The sequence below is a fragment of the Castanea sativa genome, chromosome 11 (genome assembly GCF_040712315.1).
Source record: "Castanea sativa cultivar Marrone di Chiusa Pesio chromosome 11, ASM4071231v1".
Lineage (NCBI taxonomy): Eukaryota > Viridiplantae > Streptophyta > Magnoliopsida > Fagales > Fagaceae > Castanea > Castanea sativa.
Window position 1 is genome coordinate 62390693 of NC_134023.1, and position 11318 is coordinate 62402010.

Genomic DNA, 11318 nt, shown 5'->3' on the forward strand with positions numbered 1-11318 from the left:
AAATTAGACACCACTTTCCTAGTAATTATCTAGTTTTGAAGTCAAATACAAACCCTTAATTAAAGTCATAAAATGGAATATTACCAATAGATAAACAATCTAAAACGTATTCGTTTAGACAATTAGGAGTCTTGGACAAAACTTTCTATGGATTATATATATATGTATATATGTGTGTGTGTGTGTGTGTGTGTGTGTGTGTGTATGTATATGTATATGTATATGTATATGTATGAGGTGATAACGAAAAAGAAGTCAAAGTAAAGAGGCACACATCAGCACATGCATCAAGACAATTCATACAAGTAAAAAAAAAAAAAAAAGACCATTTGCTAGAGTTGCCATATCTCAATCATAAATCATTAACATAACCAATAATATCATGTTACAAAACCAAACTTCCCTAGTACAATTCACCTAGATATGTATGCAATAGCTGTGTCTATGCATTATACATAGTATCCTAAGCAGCATCATTCTCCAAATTTTGGATCTACCATTCCATAGTTTCAATACTGAGAATGACATAAAAGGAGAAGTGGGAAAACAAATGCAAAGTTAAGAGAACCCAAAACCATAACAATTTCTTCAACTTTAGATAAGAGCTTTTGAGTTATTATTAGTTTTTTTTTTCTTGGTCCATTGCCGCCTTCTTTAATGGAAAACTCCACCCCTTGGTTGCTTAAAATTTTCTTCTCACTCACTATCATTCTTGATTCTTCTTCTTCTTCTTCTTCTTCTTCTTCTTCTTCTTCTTCTTCTTCTTCATCATGGTTGCATCCTTTGGCTAGCATCTCCATGGCTGAGCACCGGAATTACACTGCAATATCGGACTTTCGTGTACTAAACAGAAGAAAGTTGCTTAAGTGTGATGATCCAAACCCCCATCTAAAAATTAGTGTTGATCCAAACTCTTCCCTGTCAAATGAAGAATACCTCACGGTTACTGTTAGTGGAGTTCTGCTTCCTTCTAGTAGCGATTGGGTTGCCATGATTTCACCATCTTCTTCCAAGTAAGAATTATTTAGAAACCTCTTACGAAACTTACACATTTAATGTCATCTATATATTCTTTAGATTATATGTTACTATATTTGTTTATTAATTTGTTCTCTAATACATAAATGCAGTGTCGCAGATTGTCCACTGAGTGAGGCTTATTATGCACAAACTGGTGACCTTAGTGATCTTCCTTTGCTATGCCAATATCCTGTTAAGGTATTACGATTCTAAATTTGAAAGTCAAGCATGCACTAGTAAAGATGCAGATTGTATAAAAGGTTTTTAATTTTTATTTTTTTATGAAATGAACAAAATAAATGAAAAATGGAATGACTGACATGTTTTGTTAGATAGCAATACGTTTAAGGACACAACAACAACAACAACAATAATAATCATAGAAGGGACTACATAAATTGGTATGTGTATTCTCATTGGTGAAAATAATGTAATTTCAACGGTGAGTTTATGTTAAAGTGAGGTTGCTCAAATGAAATGATGATATGCTTAAAAAAACAATAATGCTCCATTTGTTTTGATTGAAAACCTTACGTGAATATAATTTTCATTGTTTTCTGGTATTTGATAGTATCATAAAAAAAATAAGTTAAAGGAAAATTATTTCTTAATTTATCTTATTTAGCTTGGTATGAGATAGAGTTGTTTTCTATTAAATTTTTTTTTTTTGAAAAACAACTCTATATTACATCAGATTATATAAGAGAAGTCAAGAAAAAGTTCTTTTTGAAAAATGAATTATTTTTCGAAAAATGTTAATGTCGAAACAAATTGAATAATAATAATAATAATAATTGTTGAGGTGGCATGTGTGTTCTCATTGGTGCAAATAAACATAATTCCAATTAAAATTTGTTATATTAATAATTATGAAACTGATAGTAAAAATTATGAAAGGTAATAATAGAATACTATGGAGGTACAATAACTGCGTACTCCCTCTTACATAATAACATGTCACACTTATTAAATTTATGGTGAGATCAATTATTCATGTAATAGGAATGAACATACATTTATTTTACTCTCAAAATATTCTATAATTTTTCATAAAAAGGGTGAACATTATTTTGTAGCATTATTGGCTAAAGAATATTAGCTATAAATTTGTAGTTGACTAGTTGTGCTTTGCCACGTCATTTAGGAAGAAAAATCAAGTAAAAATTATATAAGGGGAAGCATAGGAATGTATAAAAACATAATACACAGGAGGAAAATACTTCCATATACTTAATGTTTAGGACGGCCCTATATATTTAATACATTCAGGCAGGTAGGTAATATGTCATAATTAACTAAAAAAGTCCGAGCAAGTAATTGAAATTGCATTAGAGTGACTTGAACAATTGACTATAACATTATTATAAACATATTTATCATTCTATCTCATAATAATGTACATTCCTTGTGGTTTTTCACATATGTAGTTGATTGTCCAAACCATTAAATTACATAATTGATATTTGTGGTTTCTTTCACTTTTAGAGAAGAATATAACTAAACACAAAACATGGATATTCTAGCCATCAAAATAACTTCGAACTTATAAATTTATGCATAAAATTGACTTCTTAAACTATATATTATATATGTTTACGTAAAATCACAGGCTCAATACGTGAAAAATGATCCAGACTATCTCAATTGCACGAAGAAGGAATGCCAGGAATCTGTGCTTGGTACATGTGTGGTGGCCACTTGCAGTGGTTCCCTGACATTTCATGTTATTAATATAAGAACCAGCATTGAATTTGTGTTCTTTGCTGGTGGCTTCGACACACCTTGCATTCTGACTAGGACGAACCCTTTGGATTTTACTAATCCAAATATGCCACTATATGGACATCTCTCAAGCATAGATTCAACTGGGAAATCGGTAAGGAGCTTTTAAAATAAAAAATAAAAAATACTTGTTCTTGATTTGGTTTTCAAACAGAGATGGATACAAAGAGAAAAGCCAACAAAGGTTCATTATTTTGAACATTTACAAATTGGCTGGTGGTACAGATGAGATTAACATGGGTTAGTGGGGATGAGAAGCCTCAGCAAGTGCAATATGGAGATGGCATGTCACAAAATTCTGTAGTTACTACATTTACCCAAGATGATATGTGCAGTAGTGAGTTTCCTTTTCAATAATTTATGTTGTTTCCTTCTAATTAGCCAAACAATGGTATGTTAAAGATTTATTTTATATAATCCTAAGGGGTTGGCAAAGTAGCTCCTAAGTTCTCATGATATCTATGATATCCTGGATTCGAAACCTTTTGCTAGTATTTTGGAGAGGAATATTCCTCCCGTTAATAATAACTTGGTGTGTGTGAGACGGAGGAATTACATATACTTAAGGGAATAGTCAGATACTCGAAAATGTCTAAATACCTTTATTTATATAAAAAAATATTTATTTTATATATATTAAGCCAATTTGATTTTCTCTTTTTAATCTCCAATTAATTGTCCATCTTCTACTTAATTAGATTAATTTTTGTGTATGAAACTGAAAATTATAGGTTCGACTCTACCGAGTCCGGCCAAAGACTTCGGGTGGCATGACCCAGGCTTCATTCATACAGCAGTGATGACAGGACTTCAGCCTTCAAGCCACTTCTCTTACAAATATGGAAGGTATGGCTAGGATCTTACAATTTATCAGATAATTTACTATGTCATCAAATGTTCATCTGTCAAATTGTTCTGAACAAAGGTTTTTTTATTTTTATTTTATAAGATTAACTTAATTAATGATCATATATAAATGTTATAATTGCTAACATATATGACATTACGTACAATGTAGTGATTCAGTTGGTTGGAGTAATCAAATCCAATTCAAGACTCCACCAGATGCAGGATCAGATAAACTATATTTTATTGCATATGGTGATATGGGAAAGGCTCCTCTTGATTCTTCAGTTGAACATTACATTCAGGTAGGATGTGTTCAATATAAATAGTTCCCTTATCTTATGGTTATAAATTCTAAAAACTATAAATTAAAAGGTTTGAATGTATAGGTTAAGATATATTAAATCTTCGATTATCATCTGTACTACTACAAATTTAGTATTAAAAAAAATTTCTCAGTGATTCATGGTGGTGTGCACACAATTTAAAATTACTTTTAATAAAATAATATTTGCAAATAATTTGACAGTAAAAAAAAAAAATCAAATAATAGAGCATTATATTCACATCATTTTTTTTGGTCCTTATGACACTCATTAAAAAAATCCAGTAGTAAACTATAAAATACATTGATGTTTTAGCATGACAATAAAAAGTAATAATCATTGAATTGACCACATAAATTTTAAATTCTATAATCTATATATTAAAAAGGATATAGTTGAATGTCAAAAGTTTATGTGCATTGATTACACATTTTTCATCTACCAATGTACAATTATCACGCCTTCACGAGTGGATTATGGGTACCAGTTTAACAAAAACTTATATGAGTCTTATAAAAAACTTAGAGAGTTGGCTTAATAATTTATAAAGTCGCGTGAAATCTTTGAGGTTTTGGGTTTGAAACATCTAACCCTTATTTCTGTTACCCCTAAATTATAGGATTTCTCCCTATAATTGAAACTCTTTTTTGCAAAAAAAAAAACAAAAAAAGAAAGGTACATCCTCACCATAGTGAAGAAAGTATAATCTATTAATTATATGTTCATCATATTTTCATATTTAGGATGTTCTTAATAATTTCCTGAACTTATAGCCAGGATCGGTCTCAGTGATTAAAGCTGTGACTGATGAAGTGAATTCTGTAAATGTGGACTCCATCTTCCATATTGGAGACATAAGCTACGCTACAGGTTTCTTAGTAGAATGGGACTTTTTCCTTGAGCTTATCAACCCAGTGGCCTCTCAAGTTGCTTACATGACCGCAATTGGAAACCATGAGAGGTAACCTAGCTTTTTGGCTGTATATGCTTCAATTCTGTTCTAATAAATCATTTTTTTTTTATTAATGTAAAATTAATATATGCAAAGATTAATAATGTGTTAACAATTTATCATTATTTTGAATTTTTTTGTATCATTATTTTGATTTAGTTTTTTATGGTATTCTTCAACCTCTAAATGAAGCTCAAAAAATTAATTGAAGCACTTAAATTAGCTTGAGATCCATTTAATTGAGCAATCATTAAAACTTCTATTATATTTTTTGTTACTTTATTCACAACAAATGTAATTCTTGAACAACACATTATTTAATCAGTGTTAGTTTCTAAATCTCAAATTGGTTGCTAGGCATATATATGTGACCGGAAAATACATATACATACAAACACATAAATAATTACTGCTGTTGTTATTATTACATATGGTAATTCTAAGAACAATTGGTATTGACTTAAATGATTTTTTTTTTTTTTTTGGTTAGGGACTATGTAGACTCAGGATCAGTATATGTAACTCCTGATTCAGGTGGAGAATGTGGAGTTGTTTATGAGACTTATTTTCCAATGCCAACTTCGGCAAAGGATAAGCCTTGGTATTCCATTGAACAAGCAAGTGTTCACTTCACAATAATTTCAACTGAGCATGATTGGTCAGTGAATTCTGAGCAGGTAATTACAAAAAGATCATATCTTGTGTTATTATCATTCATTTTTTTCAATGGAGTTCTCTATCATTTGATTTGATATTGCCTTTTCTCTTACTCATCATGTCATGGACAAAATGTAATACAGTATCTATGGATGGAAGAGGACATGGGTTCAGTTAATCGATCAAAAACTCCATGGTTGATTTTTATGGGGTAGGTATATTTCACATACATTAAAATAGAGGGGGAGGATGGGTGCTCAAAATTTCTAAATTATCCTCAAACAATATAGTTTAATTACAATTTAATCGCTCAACTATTAATTGTGTCAATTTAGTCCCAGCTTTCAAAACTAAGTCAATTTCATCCTAATTAAATCTCCTATATAATCAATTTTAATGAAATTATATAGTTAATGTAGAAAATGGAGCAAAAGTCAAAAACTTATTTTAGAATGTGTACAAAAGCCTATATTAAATTAATTTCAGCTATTAACTCTATTAAAATTTAAAAGGATCAGATCGACCGAATAATCAAAATTCACTTGATTTTGAAAGTTGTGAGACTAAATTGACATAGTTGATAGTTGGTGGATCAAAATTGAACTTTATCCAACAGTTGGATAACCAAATTAGTTAATTAACAAAGAAAAAAAAAAAAAAAAACCCTTCAACTTTATGAAAGTGCTATATAGGAGTGTATGTTAAAACAATTGGCCCGTGTAGTAGCTTAATAAGTAGAAAAGTGTAAAATTTGCCAATTGCAGGCACAGACCGATGTATACTTCTTCAAATGCAGACACTAGTGTGGATCCACGATTTGTTAATGCCGTGGAACCATTACTGCTCCAGTACAAGGTACATTCCTCGATCGAGCTTGTATGTTGAATTATCAAATTGGTCATTTTTTGTTTGTTGCTTTTCTCATATGCAATGTTGGGAATATGAACTAGGTTGACCTGGTTTTGTTCGGTCATGTTCATAATTATGAGAGAACTTGTGCTGTTTACAAAGGAGAATGTAAGGCCATGCCTGAAAAAGATGCAAATGGTGTAGATACTTATAACAACAGCAATTACAGTGCCCCAGTGCAGGCAGTGATTGGTATGGCTGGTTTTTCCTTAGACAAATTCACAACTGATGTAAGTTGCTCTCTATCTTCACATGTATAGTTTGTTAAATTATAAATTCTTCCAAAAGCTTAAACTATTGGAATGTGGTATATTTAATCATTTTACCAAAATTTTTAACACTTCCTTCACGTGTGGGCTCAAACTCCCTTTTAATAGATAAGACCCAATACGTGAGATTTTAAATAAGATATAAAGTGAAGTAGACAAAGGTCGAATTGAGGATCTCCTACTTTAATAGCATATTAAATTACCGATTTTCTTAGAAACTATGTTAAATTACAGGTTGTTACAAAAATATAAACTATTAAAATATGATAAATTTAATCATTTAACCAATAATTCTAACATACGTATATTTGTGTAATATTGTATGTTGATGATGAATATTTGTGTATATTTGTATGTTTATGATGAATGAACTTGCAAATTACTTTGTTCATGCACAGTCAAATAGCTGGAGTTTATCTAGGATTTCAGAATTCGGTTATGTAAGAGGGAATGCAACAAAGGATGAGTTATATTTTGAGGTCAGTATGCTCAATTCAACTTTAGGATTTGACTATAGAATTTATAGACACATTTTTTTTTGCTTGTATTTTGTGTATATATGTTTGTGTCTTATGACTCTTATCCTTGTCCTTTATTTTGGCAGTTTGTGAACGCAAATACAAGGAATGTCGGTGATAGCTTTCGCATTATTAAATAGCAAGGTCCCTCATATCGTCATATGTATAGAACCTTATCCATTACCCACATTTATATGGACCTCCCAAGGTCTTTACTGTACATCAATTCTTTTCAAATAAAAACCCCCATGTCTTTGCAAAAAATACAATGAAATAAACTATTGTTTACGAATATAAGACTGGCTTTTATAACCAAATGGAAGAGATTATTTAGGGTTTGAGAATGGCTAGTTTATTATATAGATTGATATGATTAATTTCTAATTCATTCTCTCTTTTCTATTTATTTATTTCTTGTATATAAGAGTAATGCTTTATTAAGATTGTATAAAAGAGTTATTTCTGCATGTGTTGAAACAGTAGTTCTATGAATATATATTTTATCAAATTCAAGCTATATTTCATTAATTAGCTAGAAGCATATAAATATAACACAACTTTTTTTCTTTCTTTCTTTTTGAAATGCGTTAGATAGGCAATAGAATTGTGGCTGAATTTCTTAATCTATATGTCATGGTGTTTCTTGAATTTTTTTTTTTTTTGGGGGGGGGGGGGGGGGGTGGGGAGATTCTTGATAGTTATTGTCGTGTAAGATCTACTTAGGAAAAAATTTTCAAATTCAAGCTAAGCATATAGATGGGGTTTCAAACTAAGGAGCATTAATCCTTAAAATATTTTAGAAGGAACATTTGTATGTGGCTTAGTAGTCAAGAGTTTGATTTTCCTACAATTGGTTCGTCTTAATGGGATAAAGAATGAAAGAGTATATTCCCAATCAAATATTAGTCAATATTGGAAAACTGCTTTTTTCCTTTTTTTTACTAATCTTTCCAGTTTAAGGATTTCATCATAATCTCTTTTTATTCACATTTTGTTTATAGTTTGTGAAATATCTAATGTTAAAGAGCTACATGGTGATATTATGCTTGATTTATTGCTTTCACATTTAATACGACGTTCAATTTTAGTTCTAATAAGTAATATCGCAACGTACTCAAAGAATTTTGAGGATCAGCCATGTTATAGCTATTTTGTGTGTGAGCTTTGTTGAGTTAAGCTCAAGCGTAACGACATTAATGGACGGCACCACATTGTTTCGTGCCTCCAAACCCAATGACGTTAATCAATGTGGCTTTGTTGGAACTCTAAGAACCTGTTTGTTATACCATTTCAAACTCACATTTTTATATTTTAAACAACATTACATACATTTTCACTCACATTTTTATTCACATGTATTTCAAAATATTACAAACATCCCATCTTAAACTACTTTACCAAACACTCCTAAGGACCAACAAATCGATTGAGGAAGGCTATCTCAAACTCAAAGCCCCACATTTACGTGGACTATTTTGAATCCTATAATTTTCATCAGGAAGCCCTTGACATTTTGTGCGCAAAATCTAAAAACAAATACAGGCATAATCAGCTTAAAGAAAGAATTAAACCTCGTGAGTCATGCTCAATGGCAAACTTCTAGTTTATTAGCCTACTTGAGGTGTCATGGCTGTTATCATTTTTATTTAAACTAGTTGCGGACAATACTGCACTTTGCGTGTGATAATATTTTAGGGTAGTCTCATTAAATTTATATATTTATTTATTTTGGATTAATTTAATAAATAGTAATGTAATTCATAATTATATTATCATTTCAAAAAGTAATTATAAAAAATATTAATTTTTTAATAAAATTTATTTATAATATTTTGTGTATCACTATAAAGTATATAAAATTTGGAAATTATTCTTTTAATTTTAGACAAACTTTCTCAAACCCAATTTTTTCAACCATACAATCAAAAACACTGAGACACTTATCTAAATATATATAAAACTCAACAGAACTACAATTCAAAATAAAAAATAAAAAAAGAAAGGGAAAAATAAAATATTGTAACTCTTTTTCCTTAAAAAAAAAAGAAGCAAAAATACACTTTTGGTCCCTATATTTTGGTCGATTCCCATATTGGTCCCTATTTTGATTTTACTACTATTCCACTCCCTAAACCAGAAAATCAATTCTATTTTGATCTTTGTTATCATCTCACTAGCAGAAAATGTATACGTGACAAACGGAGTGCTCTGTTAGTAGGCTTTGCAATTTAAAAATAAATAATTGATCCTACATGTCATTAGCCACACATTCATGTCATATCCACATCAGCAAAAAAAATTAATTTGACATTTAAATAATGCTATGTTAGCGTTTTACTTTTTTTTAAAAGCCAAAAAACAATTATTAAAAAAAAGCTTTTTTTTTTAATTTCTTTTTCTTTAACCTCATCAAATTAAAACAAAACCCTCTGCCGCTTATCCTTAAAAAAAAAAAAAACCTTATACTTGACTCTCTAGAAGTGCAAAAATGGCAATCAAGCAAAAATGGTGGAGAAGTAGTCGTTGTTGGAAGCGTTGTCATTGGTGTAGGTGTTGGAGTGGGTGCAGAGGAGGTTGAACTAGAGGTTGGAAGAGGCGATGACATTGGGAAAGAGGTTGTAGCTGTGAGCTCTCAAGGCGGAAAGCATCGACTCCATGTCGCCACTAGAGATGTGGTGGACTGGTTTCACGCTGCCGGGGAGTGATAGTAGCAGAATCACCACACCCAAAGTCAGAGTCATGATCTTGATCGCCATTTTTGCACTGTGAGAGAGTCAAGAGTCAATATTTTGATTTTTGTTGCTGGTTGCTGGGAAGTTTTGGAAGATTTGATTCGGCGGTGGTGGTGCTTTGCTAATTGTTGTGTTTCTACTCTTTTGCTTGGGTTTGATGTTCATGTTCTTTGATTTGGTGGTGGCGATTTGGGGGTTTTTTTTTGTTTTTTCTGTGTTTGTTTGCCAAGAAAATTTATGGGTTTGAAGGCTAAGGTTTGCTTTGCTGGAGATATGGGTTTGCGGTTTAGTTGAGATCTAGGTTTGGAGTTTGGTTCTTTGCTAGAGATTGATTATGGGGGAAGAACGCTGGGAAAGAATACAAAGAACATGAACATGTTCTTTTGAAAAAATAATGAAAGGAATAATAAAGAAAAAAAATGACAAGAAAGACATTTAATTAATTTATTTTGTTTTGATGTGTTGGGTTATAAAGATAGTACAAGAAAGATAAAGAAAATGATAAAAAATAAAGATTAATTTGCTAAGAATATGAATCATATCTAGGAAGAACACAAAGAACATGAATATGTTCTTCCAAAAAAAAAAAAAGATTGGATTAAAAAAAATCATTTTAATTAAAAGAAAGTAAAATTCTTGTATGAAAGAAAGTAATTTTTTTTTGTTTTTTTAATTAAAACTAAAATTAAAATTGAGGAACCAAAAATATTTTTAATTCAAATGCTGATGTGGCATTTAAAAAGTTCCAAATAACTTTTTTAAATAATATTTTAATGTTCATATTAGCGTCATGTCAACAAGGACCTTCCGTTTGTCATGTAAAACTTTTTTATTAGTAGGTTGACGGCAGAGACCAAAATAGAATTGACTCAAATAGTAGTAAAATAAAAATATGGACCAAAATGAGAATTAGCCCAAAATGTAGGAAACAAAAGTGTATTTTCGCCAAAAAAAGAACGAAGAATACAATTACAAAGGGGAAAAAAGTAGAGAATGTTTTTTGAAAAGAGAAGAAGTATTGTGTTAATACTGTTATAATCTAATCTAACTTCTAATCCAACATGTGAAAAATGAATAGATAAATAAGTAATTTTAAACTCAAAAATGAATTTGTTTTCTTAAAAATCTCAAAGAATATACCAATAAGATAAGGAAGATGAAGAAAAATATGAAATATTCATAATTGCATAAAAAATTACTCAAGCATCAAACAAAGACATAACAATTTGTTACTAATTTGTGAAACAAAATATTTACAAATAGTGAATTGAAACTACATAGAACCCATTGTTTTCAACTGCACTAAT

The 11318-nt window shown here is 30.2% G+C and overlaps 1 protein-coding gene across 1 annotated transcript; it reads left to right on the plus strand.

Moving 5' to 3' along the window:
- The first annotated feature begins 463 nt into the window (after window positions 1-463).
- On the plus strand, window positions 464-7616 carry LOC142617830 (putative inactive purple acid phosphatase 27). The gene is made up of 13 exons (XM_075790791.1): window positions 464-1013; window positions 1131-1218; window positions 2630-2896; window positions 3028-3139; window positions 3534-3648; window positions 3821-3953; window positions 4748-4935; window positions 5417-5603; window positions 5727-5794; window positions 6348-6438; window positions 6534-6722; window positions 7160-7240; window positions 7366-7616. Exons 1-13 carry the CDS (start codon window positions 658-660, stop codon window positions 7417-7419), a joined length of 1929 nt encoding a protein of 642 aa, XP_075646906.1. The 5' UTR covers window positions 464-657; the 3' UTR covers window positions 7420-7616.
- The last annotated feature ends 3702 nt before the right edge of the window (window positions 7617-11318 follow it).

Bases quoted from the DNA above. Each gene is read 5' to 3' on its own strand.
- LOC142617830 (XM_075790791.1), top strand. From the start codon at position 658: ATGGAAAACTCCACCCCTTGGTTGCTTAAAATTTTCTTCTCACTCACT. The intron at 2,897-3,027 runs GTAAGGAGCTTT...CTGGTGGTACAG, and splicing joins TAGATTCAACTGGGAAATCG to ATGAGATTAACATGGGTTAG. The intron at 3,954-4,747 runs GTAGGATGTGTT...CTGAACTTATAG, and splicing joins CAGTTGAACATTACATTCAG to CCAGGATCGGTCTCAGTGAT.